Raw genomic sequence first — 17,936 nt, forward strand, 5'->3', positions numbered from 1 at the left:
TTAGATTTCTCTGGAGAAACAAGAATGAACGGGTATAAGTGTGGTATTTATGTGTTTTCAACTCGTGATTTTTTCGATCATCTATGTCATGCTCATCTAAGAGATTGAATCGGTCGTGAGTTCTTTATGCAGTGACACTTCGTTTTGAAGCTATTTGAACACATGTTAGTTTATAATTCGACTTAAAGTATTCAGCTCTATGCAGAGTTGTAATATCTTTCAGACTTGCAATTGAAATTTCTAGTTTCGTTACTTGAAGACCATATTCTGTTTCGCGTGCATGGGCATAGTGTAATTTTTTATTAATTTTACTCTAAAATCGGTTGTGGGGCACCAACCAATTACTACATACGTGCAGCTAGCAACGACTGCCAGGCATCTTCAGCTCTCTCGAAACGCCCAAAATAGTAGTATCATTGTTTGTTTTGAAGAGTAGCCTGAAAGATCCCAAATGTCCTGAATTAAACAGCTGCATTTCGCTAAGGCAACTCCATATAGGTTGGCGAACCCATAATCCCCGGTTTTGAGAACCTATTGCTACAGATACACAGATGATTGCATGACTCTCAAATCAATTCAACCTAGCTTATAAATGCTTGAATAAAAGGTTTTCAAGTAAGCCATAAGCTAGAATAGTCACAACAGATACGTCACTGACAAGGCCTATCTTTGTGAATATCATGAACGTGACCTGGATCCAAGACAACTGCGGGGTTATAATGTGCTTGATTACAACATCGGACTCGTCGGGGATGGTAACCATAGGCTCTAATCTGAAAAGCAAGATAAAGAGTGTGTGTCAACTAGATGGCATATACTTAAATAACCATCCTATGTGGATTACCCGCTTTCGATGGCTCGAGTGCAGAACAGTATGTTGCACATAGCAAATCCACGCGATTTTGCTTCTTTTTGGCTCATTGATCCATGTTGCGAATGCATGTTGTAGGCTTTAATAATCGTATCCTATCGAGCTGTTCTAACTTTGGGTAATACAGAAGCGGGGATTTACTTGGTAAGAAAGATTACACAGGGTGTGACAGACTACAATTGTGTATTTTAGATTGAAGATGATGTATGTAAATGGATTACACACCTTGCAAAGCTGTCTAGCTAATACGTAATGACATGAATGAAGTCAAGTAACTGATGTGAAGAATAACTTTTTGATTATCAACAACTATTATATATGGCTGTGTGAATGATACGGGAAACCTGGGAAAATAGGAACTACTAAGAACCTAGCAAGGGATATGAAATATTGAGAAGAGTTTGAGAGCAGAGACCCTATCATTACCCAACTCCATTCGAAAACAAAAGCTTCTGAAGGATCAACATAATTCAGCAGGGTTTGAAATGAATGAGAAAATTCAACTACCGATGACATAAAAAGTGCCCTATTCTTTTTATAATTTTTTTTTCTCGGTTCAGAGCTCAGTTTTATAGATTCGGTCTGCATGGCCCTTACAACGCAATGAGTTTTTGGAAGCCATGAGCTGAGCAGGGCATTTGGCTCATTTCAATTGTAGCCAGCAATATTTGGAGCAGGCAAGCTTTCAGAAAATTGGTGTTTTGAGGCACTCTATCTTCCAATCTTCCAATCTTCTCTCGAAATTCTCATACCATGATCTCGAAGATATGTTGCGAGAAAAGGCTCAGTGAACGACTATTCATTGGCGAGGAGATATTGTCCTGATCGCATGTGGAGACATGGGAGACAGCAAGAATAACTTGTAAAAGGTTTTTCGAACCTGGAACTTTGTGTTGATGCAAACTCCTATGGTATTGCATATAAAAGGGGCAAGAAAGTCCCACAGTTTAAGCTTATTCTCGCCTCCTTTATAACCCCTTTGACCAAATTTGACAACAAAAACATTCTTTCTGTTCTAACATTATCAAACCACCCCGCCAGCCTCGTAGAAAACTAAAAGTTCAGTTTGTTCCAGCATGATGTAATGTTGTGTGAAGGAATCTAACATGAACCTTATACACTTTCACTCCCGAAGTCATGTGATGATTCATACTTGTCATCCAGATAATCGTGGTGACTCTCTCCAAGTGCACTACTTGTTGATTGATCTGTCACGATGTGACGAAGACTGAACACCGGGTCATAAATCTGATCATTCCGGTACGGTTAGACCCTGATTACAGTTTCTGTGGTTCCCCGATGGGTCATCCCCTGCTAGGAAGTATAAATGGTGGGTGGAGTATAAGATAATGGGGATTAGAAGGTATATCTTCAAGTAGTGGGTATGATGGAAATCGAAACGAACAACCAAAAGTCATGATAATGGCATTCATACTCACATCTTGAATCAATCGGTAGATCAAGGTATAGTGTTAAGTAGTATAGAAGAGAAAGGGGAAAAGATTCGGCAGGCTTATCGCAATTGCCCGCCTCCTTATCATTCCCTGAGCAAACGCCGCTTTACACAAGGAACATCAGACATTTGTAAACACAAGTATATCTTCACATACAACGTCGATGATATATCTGTTTGACGTCGGTTTTCCAGGGGGAGAGAGGGCGGGTTGGATAAAGTTTTCTTTTGCTCACCACTCACGTCAAGCACTTTCAGTTTGTACTTACTTCCACTCGCAACGGTTTGATCATACCACGTGAGAGCCATGGCTGTTTAAAGCGCCATCCTCCCTCCTCATGATAAGCTCATGATTCAATGTCTCACTCAGCACCAACCAAGCTATGCTATCCAGTCTCATCGAATTCGATGATAACAAGCATTGTTCTATTGTTGGAGGAAGGGAAGATAACATCTGACCATAGAAAGGGGATTCACAGCCACCCATATCGCACACATACACATACACCGTTCGCTGCTCTTACATCAGGTTGACTGTTTTACACTTTCTACTCTCGTTCCTGTGCCACACGTTAGCAATATATCCTCATAAAACACCCACTGCCGATTGTACATCAAATCCACTCTCTTGCAGTTCTCGGATACGTCTAATCTTTCGCACATGCATCCGCGTATGCTTGGAAAAGAATCTGGCCCACTCTCGTACATCCATCGCATCTAAAGTGCCTCGCCAGCCTTGGAAACTTATCTCTCCAGTGCCAAACGTCAAGGACAAAGGCAACAAAGCACCCACTCCTTTTCCCGGCTCCAGTTCCCAGAATCCAACCCTTCCAAGAAGCGGTCTCCATCTCCATAGCCCCTATTACTGTCGATGGAAAACTATTACGATATATTTGATGATTTTCGAAGGGCGTGAATAATAAATATTCATTTCTCAACAAAATCGACTTGAAACATATACCGAACATCTGACCGTATCTGGTTTCTCGTGCCTATCTCTGAACCCTGACCCCCGCCCGGTGTTGATCAGCTCAGCCATCATATCATATCACATCACCATTATCAACCTCAACCTCAACCTCATTCCTCGCCATGCCAACATCGCAACCTTCTAATCAATATTCACGACACGCAAATACAGTTCGGAATCAGCACAATAGAAACAACATGGCGAGATCAAATGCTGTATCAGATCGATTGCGCAGTGAAGGTATTTCGACTTTTATCAATTACATTTTCTCCATTTCCCCATATCCTCTCCACAAATCTAATCTAATCTCGTATCTAATCTGGCAAAACAGCAGAATCGTGGGTCGAAATATCCTCACAACCATCTTCGTCTTCCATTTCCTCCATCGATAACGAAATTGTAACAACTGGTCTCCGTGTATCTCAACATCCTTCTACTCGGCGACGCAGACGATCTCATAATCAACAACGCCCCCCAATAAGCACAAATAATAACAGACAAAGAAGCACGAGTAGTCAAGAGGAATACGAAGAATCGGAATCGGAACCAGATCATATAGATATTCTAACCAGTTCCAATGAGATTTCCCCGCCAGAAGCCGTTCCAGCACGATTAACAACTCACGCAACATATGATGCTGAATTCGAAGACGATGAAGATGAGAACGGCACAGCTTTAGGAATAGGAAGAGCGACAACATTACCATTCACACCCCAGCCAAATGCTTTCTCTCATCCTCCTTCTTCACAATCCCAGAGTCACCGACCCCAAGCTCCTGCTCATGGCTCATATTTTCCACGACAAGTTCATTCGCAACCTCGACCACAATCTTATCCATCGCGTAACCACACAACTACACGGAACACATCGTTCAATAACCACACACGACTCCCCATAGATCATGATGCTGCTCTACGCGCTAGCCTCACAACATTACTCTCTTGTGCAGCTGCAGCAAGAGGCCTTCCGAAATCTCCCGCTCAAAACAATTCTGGCAATGAACCAATGGGACTCCGAATAGTTCCTGAATCAGAACTCATTGGTGCAGCACCTTCTACTACAGCCAATATATCACGACCTTTATCATCAAGTCGTTCAAAGAGTGGATCATCACAAGACTCGCAAGATGAAGCTATTAAACGCAAAGCTAGTCAAACAAAGCAAAACACTCGAGCTCTCAAGAAGAAGAAGGGAGAACTGGTGCAAGGCGAGGAAGCGTTTATTTCGCCTACCTTACTGACTTGGGTTATGAGTGCAGGTGTAGTAGTGCTAGTATCAGTAGTTGGATTTGGTGCAGGATACGTCATTGGCCGAGAAGTAGGAAGGCAAGAAGCGTCTGTCCTTGGGGGGTGGAATGGCTCTATGAGTGATGGTAGCTGCGGAAGAGAAGTGGTTAGAAGTGGGACGGGTGGATTGAAAAGATTCAAATGGGGTGGTAGTGTTGCTAGGAGTATTGTTGCTTGAAGTCTTACACGATAACTTATGAGCGTTGGCCTTGGTTGCGTTGAAGTGCAGGGCGATCATTTTGATGAGATATCATGAGCGTGTTTGATTGATAGGGTCTAATTACCAAGCGTAACTTCTCGTACACTCTTTGGCGTTGGTCTATGGGCATTGGGTTACATACATTTTTCATATTCACATATCATTCTGGAGGTATTCTGATTGTTTCGACGCGTACTTTTGTTTAATACACATCTAGCGGGAGGATTTTTTTGGGACATGATATTACATGATATGCACAATATGATTTGGGGATGAAGGTGGACTGAGAAGATAAAATTGAGATTTTGGTCTGGATGAATGGATTAGGATAAAAGAATTGGGAAAAACTTTGAAAAAAATGCTTTGATTTCTTTCTATCGTGGATGTGAACTTATTCATACTCGGATTTACGCCTTTTAATCGTTATTCAGTGTGATCATTTTAGCGTCTCAGCTTATGTGCATTGAATAGGTCTGCCATTCAGAGTCTATTTTTATATTGATTGATATGAAATGAATCACATAATGATTTGGAGGCCGAAAAATGGTTTTGAGTTAACGAAGTTTGAATTAGTATACAGGTGTTCCCACAACCAAGGTACTCAATGCGGAGGACATGGCAAGAAAGTTTATAGGACAATTCAGTGATTAAATATTGGAATAGGATACGATAGGTAATTTATAGTACTTAAGATACGCTCTGCTTGTTCTACTAATGGAGCTGGAGTAAAGAAAGATTTATGTCCAGGTAAGACGTTAATTATGATCATGTCAGAACATGCTTTCGAACCAAAACTCCAACAATCATCAATACTTTAATCTCGTATATTAGATGATATTCTAGTTTTGAATATTTATACCCGGGGTCAACGATGTTTGTCTCGCTTTCCATGAAAGAAAGAAAAGGTGGATTGAAGGGGAGGATTCTGGGGAATGGAATAGATCAGGACATGTATAGAACAACATTGCGGCGATGTAAACGATCGAAGTGATGTAGACATCAAAAGATAGTTGGTATTAACGCAAGAAACGACGGCTTTGACTAGAACTATGTCGGTTAAGCTATACGTGTCTCAGACTAACGATTGAAGTAAATCAGTATGAATTCTATGATTTTGTAAATCTCATATTTCTACTGCACCCTCCATGCTTGCTTAACTACTCTCACTCTAATATGCAGGTGCTGATAGCATCGTTTACGATGAGTCCAGCACTGAGTGCAAGTTACTATGAAGAACAGCAGTCTTTTAATAGTTTACGATATTCTATGATATCACCCACTTCAGCCTTCAATCCATACCCGCCATACTGAATGAATCACCAAAGCTTCTGAAAATTGGACTGAAGCGGCAAGTAAAGCAACAACGGAAGAGATGAATGAAGCTATAGCGACCATCAATACGGCCTTAGAATGCCATCGTGATGCATTGGTTGGGATACAATTCTCTGCGTAAGACTCCTTGATTGCGGGAATTTCCAATACCATAGAAATTTGGAGAGAAGCCTTGAGGAATCACAGAGGTGTATTCATGAAACGCAAAAATAGAGGTAGAAAATGGAGAGCTTCAGTAAGTCAAGTTGTCTTAATACGAAGAATGCATTTCTCTCAATACATCTGCATTTATAAGGAAATTGGTAAGACTCCACAATCGCTGTTGTCTTCCCCATAAGATTCATTATTCTTTTCTCATATCCCCAGCATCAAAATTCTTGAACGCGCCGTGAATTGGATGAATGTGTGTGCCCTGCACTGTGCAACATTCGCTCGAAATGTAACCGCAAGGACCGATTTCAATCAATGAACAAAATCTCAAGACCACCAAGTCCTTCGATATTCCAGGGCAAATATTCATTATCAATTTCAAAATAACCTGTAGAAAGTCTCCATCAAGCGGGTAGCATAGGTGGTGGAGATTGTTCGCTATGCTTTCTATCAACTTGATCATATTTCCACTCGAAAATGGCAGTCTCTTGATGCTCAAGCTCATTTGGCTTTTGAAAAGACACTAATCAATAAAATAAAAGGTAACATCTCATAAGTTAGTCTATCATAGACCAAGGGAAGATTTTATACCAGTCTCGAGCCAGTATATTTCTAGCCAGATGGATGACTAGATTACAGACGAGTCAATGCTTCCGGGAAATCTGTTCTTCCGTATTCCGATCCCCAGGATATCTTCCCCAAGTTCAATCTCCACATTTGCTTCTTATCCCCTTTATTAGAGTTCAATTACTTCAAAAATGTCTGTTCAGAAGAAAGCTCCTCTTGGTCGCGTTCTTGTAATTGGCGGCTGCGGCTTTCTAGGCCATCATATTGTATCCCTCCTTCATGATCGATACGATTGCACCATCTCTGTTCTTGACCTACGCACAAGTCGCAATCGACATTCATCAGGAGAGGTTACCTACCATGATGGCGATATAACCTCTCTCGAATCTCTTCTTTCAATATTCAACTCCATCAAGCCAGACGTTGTTATTCACACAGCATCACCTGTAGCGATCACCGGCACGAACGATTTATTCTATAAAGTCAATGTAGGAGGAACGAAATGTGTAGTTGAGGCATGTCAAAAGACTGGAGTGAAAGCTTTAGTCTTTACAAGTAGTGCTAGTATCATCTCAGATAACACAACCGATTTGGTAAATGCGGATGAGAGGTGGCCTGTCATACCCGAGAAATTACAACGGGAATATTATTCATGGACGAAGGTATAGTCTATCAATTCCCCCCATTTTTACCCAGCCATGTCAATTTACTCGCAAATTTCCATACTAACATAATGGCACGAATAGGCAGAAGCAGAAGCTATAGTTCTAGCCGCAAACCGCGCACCAGAGTCCCCCCAACTCTTGACCGCCTCCATTCGTCCCTCTGGCATCTTCGGTCCTGGAGATGTTCAATTAATACCCGGCCTCCTTAATGTTCACTACACCAATCGTACCGGTTTTCAATTGGGCGATAATACCAACCTCTTCGACTTTACATTTGTCAAAAATGTTGCACACGCACATCTCCTTGCCGCTGCTGCCTTACTCGCAACTGCTAAGCTCAAGACAACTCCATTAGATATCGAGCGCGTAGATGGTGAAGCTTTTCTCATCACCAATGGATCACCGGTTCTATTCTGGGATATGGCGCGAGCAGTATGGGCAGCCGCGGGATCTACAAAGGGAACAGAGCATGTATGGGTCATTGGAAAGGACTTTGCATTAGGACTTGCAGGATTTGTGGAGGGTCTATTCTGGATTGTTGGGAAGACACCAAATCTAACGAAAATGAAGGTCCAATACAGTTGTATGACAAGATATTTTAGTATTGACAAGGCGAGGAGAAGGTTAGGTTACGAACCATTGGTTCCGCTAGATGAGGGTATCAAGATTACCGTGAAGCATTTTGAGGAAGAAAGGGCGAAAGATGGAGAGAAAAAGAGCCAATGAGGTATTGAATTATTGGCAGATTCGTTTATATTCTAGAGATTCCGAGCAGATGTTCTCATATAACTCCGCAGTTACGGGGACTTGTAATTATTTGAAAAGCTTAATCAAGAAGGAAAGATACCCTTAGTCGTCTACCTAAGTTGGCATGGACCATAATTTACGTCGATGATATATATCTAGCAATCCCATTGCTAAATATCTTGCTATCGGTGCTATACTGGGATTTGAAAAACATATCCTGCTGACTCCCTCACTCAAGATTACACTACAGACGTACTCAAGACGTGCGCCGCAAGTCTATAATTTGTCCAATTCGATCAAATGATGTACGGCTAAGATCTAAGAAGACAAGTTTTCATGTCTGGATTCGAGTGAAAGCTCAAGAGCACATTGTATAATACTCGGTTGCAAAATCGGGTAGCAATGTGTACACCCGATGCACAAGAAGGGAGATGGTGATGGCGGACGAGGATTCTATGCATGTTGCAAAGTTCGGGAATTAAGCATTCAACATTGAATTCTATGCCAAATATAAGTCATCTGACGTTGATTGTTTTGATTTACAAATATGTATGGCTCGGGTCACAAATCAAATATCGCATTATGAACTATCAGTAAAACTTCATGGAATAATTGAGCATTTGCGCACGCAAAGGTAGTAGAGAGAAAAAATATCTACCATGGTATCTTTAGGCGTGTACAAAGAGACCCCCTAAACCCCCACTTGGCCCCTCGCTAATTCCCACCACAAGTATTTATGGATCGACGTTCTTCTCTCGCTCTCGCTCTCGCTCTCTCGCAAGCTAATGCTCCTTTTCCTCCTCCTCAATTCTCACACAATAAACTCTTCTCGCCGTCAAATCTCCATGTAATTCATGAACTGGCACCGATTCGCACAACCCTGAACCCAAATCACTAATGAGTATTCTCTATCTATAATGTAAGACTTACAGAGTCTCATTCAAATCTGGAGCCTATGCTGCCTCCCAAAATCTCTCACTGCATCCCCCCACCCCCTTTCCCCAGAACCCCCGCTATATCTACCTTCGTATCGTATCATATTACATTACACGTATGATTCTAGTTGAATTGCGAAACTACTAACCAGATTGCATTCTGGACAGTTCTGCACGTCTCGAGTTTGATTTGTAGATCTCTGAGATATGTGTTTCGATTGTGTGATTTTTGAGCGATCCTCCTAGAATTTTGTGCTGGTTGTGCGTTGGGTTTTCTTGATGCCGATGTTTTCGAGAAAGGATGGGTATGTTTGTGAGGATTGTTTTATTGCTGAAGCGAATAGAATGGGATGTTCATGTGGATAAGTAAATGAGGCCGATAGCCAAGCCACTAATTTCATAAATTATGCCCATTACAAGATTGAATACATCTAAGTTGGGACAAGGCACGATTTTGGAAGTATGTTTTGGCTGATGAGGCTTATTGTTTTAGCCAGAACAGGTGGTGGAATGGATGAGTTTGAGATCTTGAAGAAATACTTCTCTAGTTCTCTCTCTCTCTCTCTCTCTCTCTCTCTCTCTCTCTCTCTCTCTGACAGCTGACAAGACGTATTGGTACAATATTCAAAGGGGAGAGTGTCAACTTGTACCATTAAGATTCCAACATTGAGGGTATTACTATTCTTTCTTAATCTGAAATCCAGAAAAAGGACATGAAGCTGGAGCTTCCTTCATTTTCTCACCCTCGATAGGCGTCTTTTCGTCACTTGCCTCACCTTCAACTTCCGACTTTTCCTCTCCATCAATGATCTTTTTTCCATTCAACCAGCCTTCCCTCTCCACCATCACCTCCTCCATCTCCCCCGCAAACTCATCACCATCTCTCACATACCACTTTGCAAAAAGATCATTTTGAATCCACAAGACCTTCCCAATCGCCTTCACAATCGCAATCTTTTTCTCCATTCGCAATTTCGGGTGCGAGAGAACTGCCTCGAAAATAATATCTTGCACAAAGCCTAAACAAACTCCAATGTGTACATATTCGACATGTAGAGGATGTTTTCGACCGCGCCCGACGTGCATCATTCCGACTTTATCGAGGTACTCCCAGAATTCCATCTGGCTTGGATCTGAACAGAGTTTATGGAGATAGCCTCTCAGAAACTAGGGAACGCGTTAGCCTCTTCGATAAACCGTGTGGTGATAGAGGTCTACAAACCATCTTTCGGTGTAAGATTTGAGGACTATCCTCATCCGGCATTTCGTCTAGCGGACCCTCATAACTTGTGCTACGAGTTGTGAAAGCACGTGATGTAATATCGTATTGAAGAAGTTTTCTGTATACAATATTCACGACGGCTGGTATAAGTTGTTTGATATACTTTGAGCCATATATGAGGGCTTCTATGTCTCCTATTTTGAAGGCTTCAGTAAATTTCAAGAGAAGATGAGTGTTGTGCTTACGTGAACTGAAGTCAAGAAAAGAGTGTAGATAATGAATTCGTGTTTCTAGATCTGTGTATAGCTCCTTTCGATCAATATGTAGTCTTGATCTCGAAGCCATGACGATGATGATGTTTTGTATTTTTTGTATAGACGTGCAGTTGAGTAGCAATGTTGACTATAACTATGAGACTAGATTGAGAAATACAGACATCTTTGAGGTAGAATTGGAGTTCATATATGGTCAAAACTTATCACGTAGGATGATAAATATCAGCCCATCGGAGCCTTGCGATTTCAAAACAATTGAGGGCTTGAGTATTGGCCATTATGGTGGCAGTCAATTATCTTGTTATGTTGTCAGAGTGGTTCGTTTTTTGCTTTGGATCAGATCATGTTGGGGTGATGTGATCTTTGGGCATAAATTCACGTGATACAACCCTACACTGCCAGCCAATTGCAACGATCAGTTACCAATAGTTACCAATTACCAACTCCAGTCACCTCAGGACATCCGCTTTCACCACTTGCATCTTCTTCCTCTACTTTCAATTATGACTTCTCGGTTTTGTCGATTTGGAGATGTCATGAAAATCAATTGGAGGGTAAGGTTATGAGATAGGAGGGCTCAATGTTATGAGTGATAGAGTCACGGTGATTCAAGGCTTTTGGCAAGACAAAATGATACTTAGAAATGAAACCTAGGAGGATTCAAAGTCTAACTTCCACCATTCGATACCTGATACCTTATCTTAGACACGATCCCTCCTCATTAGAACCTGAACCGTGACTTCGGGAGGATTTACGTCTGAGGCTTCGTATCCAGAACCTTATAGAGACCTCCCGCTCCCTGAAAATCTGCGCAGCACGAAATACAATGATGCATTCTCCAAGCTTCTGTACCTTGAAATACAATAAATAAACGCATTCTAGGTGGCGTTGCTTATGTGCCTACAGCAAGTACAAGACTAACAAAGTACATTACCAAACTACCGGTACTGATCTTTCGGCGAACACAGCGCTTCCACATTCGATGAGATCCAATGAGAGTCACCCCTACATTTTGAAAATCATGGGAGTGAAACGCGGAGCAAGAAATAGTTGCTGCGCTTCTGTGCCGAGTTGCGGTTATATTCGTAATTAGAGGGGTAGATATCATGGGTATGAATGTCTCCATGAGGTAGTCGGGAAGATGCGTGGGGTGTGGTAGATTAAGCTGGTCAGATTGAGTGTTGTGCTTAGGTATTTTGTTGAGGGGAAGATAGGTCTGCTCTGTGCGTTCACGTCGTCTATATTTGACATCGACTTTCGTTATTGTGTATACTCGTATATCTCGAAGCTGAACGCACATGCGGTTATAAATGCGAGGTATGCAGTAGCTTTTCTACGAAGGAAAGCTATCTGCCACAAAATGGACGGTTACATCAGAGGCTGAGATATATTGTGCCACATTACCTCCCAAGGAACATCTAAAAAAGGGGGACCGAGCCAATATTAATTCTCGGAAGAAATCGACAGCCAATCATTTCCCTGTATATTAAGCGCCATGGTTACTCTATGTAGACTAGCTGGACCTGAATCTGGCGATTATTTGCACTCAGCCATTCCTCTCTCAGCGCGGGGGATCTTTTCCGGCTGAACATGTACACACATCGAACTCCAATTGACGGATGTGGATTGATCAATGTTCGGGCTGTGCTTTCATTCAACTCCACGGCAAGACGTCAGATGTCCAAATCAACGACACAAAGCTATGCCCTGGATCACATTCTACGCTACTTTCCTCCAAATCTCCATCGACAACTGTTTGAATGTCCGGTGAATTTGTATTGCGGCACTGCAGATATGCAGGGAACCTAATTGCCACCCATGTAAGAGCAGGTAGAGGACGTAGAGTAGCATCGAGGAACGGAGTCTCAACATGGGATATCAAAAAGTTAATAAGTAGTGGCACAACGTTGTGCTGTGCCATCCAAAGGGCCTGCCGAGAGACCTTTTACCCAGGTATATATTAGATATTTGTCTCATCAGCCATAATCGTAGCCATACTCGGCCTTGAATTTTTCTCATCTTTTTTTATTTAAAGAAAAAACCTCCATTTACAATTAAAAAATTCTTGTTTTGTTATTTGGTAGATTTTGTTGTTGGTTCGTAGTTATTTGTTAGTCTTTGGTTCATAAGGGCGTCTAACTCAATTTAATCATTTATACGATTTATATGATTTATATCCTACATTTGAACCACATCTCGCATGCTTCCTTGGTTATTGGAGATTCACTTCTGAGGAGATCGAAAGAAGAGGAAAAGAAACACTGCCTGCTTAATTTGATCAATCTGGGTCGGTTAGTACATTATCTTCTACTTCACTTTTCTGTTCATTCTATTATGTCGTCGGTCTTACCGAATTAATTCAACACACAAATACTTTGGAAAAGTCATCCATGCAGTCACATACTTGTCAGCAATCTTTGTGATCGTTGATTTTTCTTTTATTATCTTCGAGATCCTACTCAAGACTTGATTTTCAATCGGTGGTTTAATTCCTTGTCCCGATTGCCTCCCCCGTCGAGATTTCAAGATGTATCTCAATGTAGATGCTCAAAACTTCAATCAATCCATCTTCATACGAGAGTCTCGAGAATGTTCAAACGGACAACAGTGGTATGTTTGCACCGCGAATAGTTTCCAAGGCTGTTGTTCTGTAGACGCATGTTCAGTATCAGAATGTCCAGATTCACATACCGCTGCAGTCGGCGCATCGAGTACTTCAACCACTTCTTCTACCTCCTCTTCTAAATCTGCATCTTCTACTTTCACTTCTACTTCTACTTCTACTACATCAACCACATCGTCTCAAACTACAAAATCCTCACAATCAATTCTACAGACAACCCCACAGACACTCTCGCCAACCACCATCCTCCTAACTACCACCGTCAGCAACCCAGTCAGTTCACCCACGCATACCCTATCCAGCTCCCCTACCACTGTCGCACAAACAACTCCTCCCCCCTCTTCATCAAATTCGACAGCAATCATAGCTGGAGCAGTCGTTGGCAGTGTCGCTTTAATTTGTTTCGCAATGGCTGCATTCTGTTGCTTCCGATTTCGCCAAAAGAAAAAGCAGGATAGAGAAAGGATTTTCGTCGAATGTGATAGTCCAGACCCGGAAACGATTCAATTTTATAGTACGACGGGAAAGACGTTACAAACGCCTAGTAGTACGAGCACGAGAAGTCCTGGATTTCCTGGGTTGGGATTGGGGGATGTCTTTGCACCATTTGGTGGAAGTAAGTTATCGAATCTCCTTTGTCACTGATGCTTCGTTGGTGGTGATATGAATACTAACCATTTCTTTCCAAAATAGGAACTCGTACCGGCAGTACTTCCTCACCTCCAAGATCACCACCGGGTGCGCCAGTCATGAGCGAATCCCAAGTTTCCGCCCCAAGTCACTCGATTCCAACAGTTCATCCATCACTCATTTCAAAATCTCAAGAAGATGACGAACAGGATAGGCCACTATCCCATGACCCTGAAAAATCATCCCTAGTACCCCCTCCCGAATCTTTACATCCAGCTTTACATCCACTTCCGGGAATGCCCAGCCCACGACCTGTACATCAAACTAGTATGGGTATCACTATGAGTGAGCTAGATGGAAGAGAAATTGGGAGAAGAAGTGTTTCTGTCGAAGCAAGTGACAGAACGAGTGGAAGTGGGAGAATGAGTGGAAGTGGAAGCGATGGTGCTGTTAGTGCGATAAGTATGCCCTCACTTGTCATTCCAGGTCCATCTACGCATTCTGTTCAAGGACAGGCACAAGGATATTGGCGTCCAAATGCACCGACCAATCTACCTTTATCTCTGTCCGGTCGACCTATACAATCTCATCGTCGCGGAAATTTCTCAAATTCCTCAAACTCCTCCATCATTCCAAATGCAAACAGGGATCAAACACCAGCATCTCAATATGCACAAGCCCAGTACTCACGCCAAAAAGCACAACACCAATATACCCAACAACTAGCTTCAGCGCGCCATGTGAAAGGTATGCATGCAAGTACAAATGAACCACAAAACCCATATCAGATGTATAGAGATAGTAGGGAGCACCAGCAGAACATGGGGTATCAACATGCGTTAGTCAGGGCACAGGAAGGTCGTGCAAGAGCTCTTTCGGAGTCCCAAGGACAGGGATACGGACAACCTCAAGGACAAAGAAATACACAAAAAGGAAAGGGGCGAGAAAGAATAAATTCGAAAAGCCAAGAAGAAAACGCAGAGAATGATGACGGCAATGAATTAAGGAGAGAAAACAGCACCCACAGTATACCTATAGGACTCGGTTTGGATGCACGACCTGCTCCCAGAGAACCAGAGAAAAACACAAACCCACGTAGTAAAAATGCACAAATGCAAGTGCACGCCACTTTATACGGAAAACAGGAAGATTTGCCTCGAGCTCTTTCACACCAAAGCTCCCAACCCAAGCAATCAAATACAACCAAGCAGACTTATCACGCTCATCGTGCAAACTCCGACTCGGTATCTAGTATTGGGTCTCCAAGCTCCACATCTGCAAATGTCGGGGCGTGGAATCCAGAGCCTGTGTATGTACATCCAGGATTCGATTTTGAATGTAAAGTTGTGGCGCCGACGCCTCCTCCTCAGGTGATGGAGATATCAGGGGGAGTGGAGAAGAAGCGAAATCATGTATTGAGTTGGTCTGAGTATGATACTGGTGAAGAATTATCCATTTCGCCTGTTTTGGATGGGAAGGGAAAGGGGAAGGAGATTGTTAAGTGATTGGAAGGATCGAGAAATCGGACGAATGTAATGAATGGAGTATCAACATAGGAGAAAGAAACTGAAGACGTCTGAGTGATAGATAAGGATGATGAGGAGTTTACATTTATATTTACGAAATGCATGAGGGGGCGTTTGGATTTGAGCATTTATTACATATACCAAAGCGATCACTAATATGATACCATACCATACCATACCATACAGTATGACACGACACAACGAATTTGGAGATGAGAAACTGGGGAGGAACATATCACATCATAATGTACATACATCAGCAACGAACGGAAGCGAAGGGGAAGAAACCAGCCGACTGTGCAAGAAAGGAGAAAGAGAAAACGGGCATGCTCGACACCCAGAGTGAAATGGAGAGAGGAGAGCAATGAGTATGAAGGAGTATTAAATTGGTACCATACATAGTACGACACATGAATGAGTGTCAAGTCGTCAGACATGGAGTTGATTTCAAATGTAGATAATGAATATGATAATGAATAAATCGAAAAATGATACGTCATGGGGTATCTGTGTATGCGTGAGTGGAATATTCTTGTGACGATCTCGAATGAAGCATAGATGAATTAAGTGAGGTAGATTATGTTTGCATATCGATTAGGAAAACTTTGAGGTAGGAGAAATGGAGAGGTTCGGAGTATTCAAGGGTTTGAATTGGAAGAGGAGGTCTGGAGGAATGGGGAGGAGAAATGTGGTAGGATGAAAGGTATCGAATATTAGGATAAGGAGCGAAATAATACGATAATACGCGAAAGTTGACTAAAATGATATCTATATATGAACCAAATCATTAATTTGAGAAGAATACTATTTGATACAATTATCATGTTCGAAGAAAACCTCAATCATTTCTACTCATCCATTCAGTATTTCATCATGAAGAAGGTAGCACGCGACAAATAATATCAAGGCAAGAGTAATTAAGTATTCAAGCGATCAACAGGAGGTTATCTAGAAACGTCTGATTGTAACAGAAGCTTTCTTCTTGGGGATTATTTGACCATGGTGTATGATCAGAAATCTTTCATTTCAGGACGCCGATGCATAATGTCATATTTGATATTCACTTGAATCGTTACATACCCTCTACTCGCTTCGGATGAACAATGTCTTGTTCATGGTGAGTGCATTATATATGTGTGCAAACCTACTCAGTGTATCTTGACACGAATACCGATACTCTATTCAATATTCGATCTCGTGAGCGCTATATATATGCAGCTCGTTGTATATTTCCTTTAGCATAGTTCTCTGACTTGATTTGATTATTCATCTTTGAAGTCATGATTATTGCTATACAAGAGGTCAAGATCCATCTCAAGGTTCAATCAAGGTTCAAAAAACTATATATCAACACACACATTGCAGTTAACAGATTTTAATTTGTGATTCGATTTGGATTTGGGCAATTGGCGGGGTTCCTCGTGGACTTGATTGAGCCCCTGAATTGCGATGCTCAACTAATTAAGCGACCGCACTTCGATTTCAGATCCGACTCTCGGACCCCACGACTTTCTGAGTAGCAACTGTATCGACTTTCACGAATAAAAAATTCCAAGACTCTATACCTTAATTTTGTTTCTTCGAGGTCTCAACCATTCTCTCGATAATTACGCGCCAATTGCTGGCTTTATATCCATTCACAAGACCGTTGTTTGTTTTGGTGAATGTTTTAGACTGGATAGTCTGCCGAGCCACTACTAGTCTATTGATGCCCCAGAATTAACTTCTACTTTCACATTATCCACTGTAGCATGCGTGCATGCTCATATGAATATATTCTTTAGAATATGTACAATTTTCGGCCACCAATTTGATTGTTAACATTAACGACATGGGTTAGAATCACAGCAAATCCTTACCATTCGACTCGTAACTCTACTTGAGCATATAATCTAGGGAGTAATACAATGGTATACCATTAGATGTTACGCAAGTCTATCAGGTTAATGTAACCGGATTTGAGAAATTGGGAAGAAAAGGGGTAGTCGAAGACAAAGTTTCGCGATTGTCATATACTCAGAGATGGATGGCTGGAAAGGTGTTGTAGACTGTGTTTACAAGGTTTCCAAAGTTATAAGACTTAGATTAATATTTTTAACACGATGGCTATGGACGTTGGCATCATCTGATGATTCCAAGCAACATATTGACCGGATAGCGCATGGGGAAAAGTTATGCCAGCGCAGCGCTTGAGCGGAGGTCTCACAAACAATCACTAACTTTTTTGATAGTAGGTAGAAAGCACTCTACATTATCGGTATTCAGCACTCAAATTCTGGGTCGATTCATGGAGACGAGTAATGTATGTCAAGATATTGCATCCAGTATTCGCTTATACTCATGTTACTCTTTTTTGTCCTAAGCTCAGACCAGCAACTCTTGCTCAAGAACTCGAGCGAAGAGAAGAGAAGAGAACGATATCAGATCTCAGACTCTCCCACGTCGCGAGAAGAACAACCCCAATGAGTGCTATCATTTTGCAGAT

General features: G+C 41.8%; 4 protein-coding genes across 5 annotated transcripts; 3 read left to right on the forward strand and 1 right to left on the reverse strand.

Moving 5' to 3' along the window:
• The first annotated feature begins 2,693 nt into the window (after nucleotides 1-2,693).
• On the forward strand, nucleotides 2,694-5,122 carry BCIN_15g00300 (hypothetical protein). The gene is made up of 2 exons (XM_024697340.1): nucleotides 2,694-3,534; nucleotides 3,629-5,122. Exons 1-2 carry the CDS (start codon nucleotides 3,417-3,419, stop codon nucleotides 4,756-4,758), a joined length of 1,248 nt encoding a protein of 415 aa, XP_024553155.1. The 5' UTR covers nucleotides 2,694-3,416; the 3' UTR covers nucleotides 4,759-5,122.
• Nucleotides 5,123-7,000: 1,878 nt separating this feature from the next.
• Nucleotides 7,001-8,333, forward strand: BCIN_15g00310 (hypothetical protein). The gene is made up of 2 exons (XM_024697341.1): nucleotides 7,001-7,490; nucleotides 7,575-8,333. Exons 1-2 carry the CDS (start codon nucleotides 7,020-7,022, stop codon nucleotides 8,217-8,219), a joined length of 1,116 nt encoding a protein of 371 aa, XP_024553156.1. The 5' UTR covers nucleotides 7,001-7,019; the 3' UTR covers nucleotides 8,220-8,333.
• A 1,479-nt stretch (nucleotides 8,334-9,812) lies between these two features.
• On the reverse strand, nucleotides 9,813-10,800 carry BCIN_15g00320 (hypothetical protein). The gene is made up of 3 exons (XM_001548752.2): nucleotides 10,643-10,800; nucleotides 10,398-10,591; nucleotides 9,813-10,342 (listed from the first exon to the last, which is right to left on the reverse strand). Exons 1-3 carry the CDS (start codon nucleotides 10,740-10,742, stop codon nucleotides 9,854-9,856), a joined length of 783 nt encoding a protein of 260 aa, XP_001548802.1. The 5' UTR covers nucleotides 10,743-10,800; the 3' UTR covers nucleotides 9,813-9,853.
• Nucleotides 10,801-12,706: 1,906 nt separating this feature from the next.
• BCIN_15g00330 (hypothetical protein) lies at nucleotides 12,707-15,944 on the forward strand. 2 transcript variants are annotated; one of them, XM_024697342.1, is made up of 3 exons: nucleotides 12,707-12,963; nucleotides 13,509-13,911; nucleotides 13,989-15,944. In XM_024697342.1, exons 2-3 carry the CDS (start codon nucleotides 13,704-13,706, stop codon nucleotides 15,428-15,430), a joined length of 1,650 nt encoding a protein of 549 aa, XP_024553157.1. In that variant the 5' UTR covers nucleotides 12,707-12,963; nucleotides 13,509-13,703; the 3' UTR covers nucleotides 15,431-15,944. The 2 variants fall into 2 exon arrangements, with proteins under 2 accessions (XP_024553157.1, XP_024553158.1); XM_024697343.1 differs by lacking the exon at nucleotides 12,707-12,963 and having other exon boundaries at nucleotides 13,094-13,911.
• The last annotated feature ends 1,992 nt before the right edge of the window (nucleotides 15,945-17,936 follow it).

The sequence above is a fragment of the Botrytis cinerea genome, chromosome 15 (genome assembly GCF_000143535.2).
Source record: "Botrytis cinerea B05.10 chromosome 15, complete sequence".
In the NCBI taxonomy this organism is placed as follows: Eukaryota; Fungi; Ascomycota; class Leotiomycetes; order Helotiales; family Sclerotiniaceae; genus Botrytis; species Botrytis cinerea.

Bases quoted from the DNA above. Each gene is read 5' to 3' on its own strand.
- BCIN_15g00310 (XM_024697341.1), top strand. From the start codon at position 7,020: ATGTCTGTTCAGAAGAAAGCTCCTCTTGGTCGCGTTCTTGTAATTGGC. The intron at 7,491-7,574 runs GTATAGTCTATC...TGGCACGAATAG, and splicing joins AATATTATTCATGGACGAAG to GCAGAAGCAGAAGCTATAGT.
- BCIN_15g00330 (XM_024697343.1), top strand. From the start codon at position 13,200: ATGTATCTCAATGTAGATGCTCAAAACTTCAATCAATCCATCTTCATA. The intron at 13,912-13,988 runs GTAAGTTATCGA...TTTCCAAAATAG, and splicing joins CTTTGCACCATTTGGTGGAA to GAACTCGTACCGGCAGTACT.
- BCIN_15g00300 (XM_024697340.1), top strand. From the start codon at position 3,417: ATGCCAACATCGCAACCTTCTAATCAATATTCACGACACGCAAATACA. The intron at 3,535-3,628 runs GTATTTCGACTT...GCAAAACAGCAG, and splicing joins AGATCGATTGCGCAGTGAAG to AATCGTGGGTCGAAATATCC.
- BCIN_15g00320 (XM_001548752.2), bottom strand. From the start codon at position 10,742: ATGGCTTCGAGATCAAGACTACATATTGATCGAAAGGAGCTATACACA. The intron at 10,592-10,642 runs GTAAGCACAACA...CCTTCAAAATAG, and splicing joins TTTTCTTGACTTCAGTTCAC to GAGACATAGAAGCCCTCATA. The intron at 10,343-10,397 runs GTTTGTAGACCT...CGCGTTCCCTAG, and splicing joins AAATCTTACACCGAAAGATG to TTTCTGAGAGGCTATCTCCA.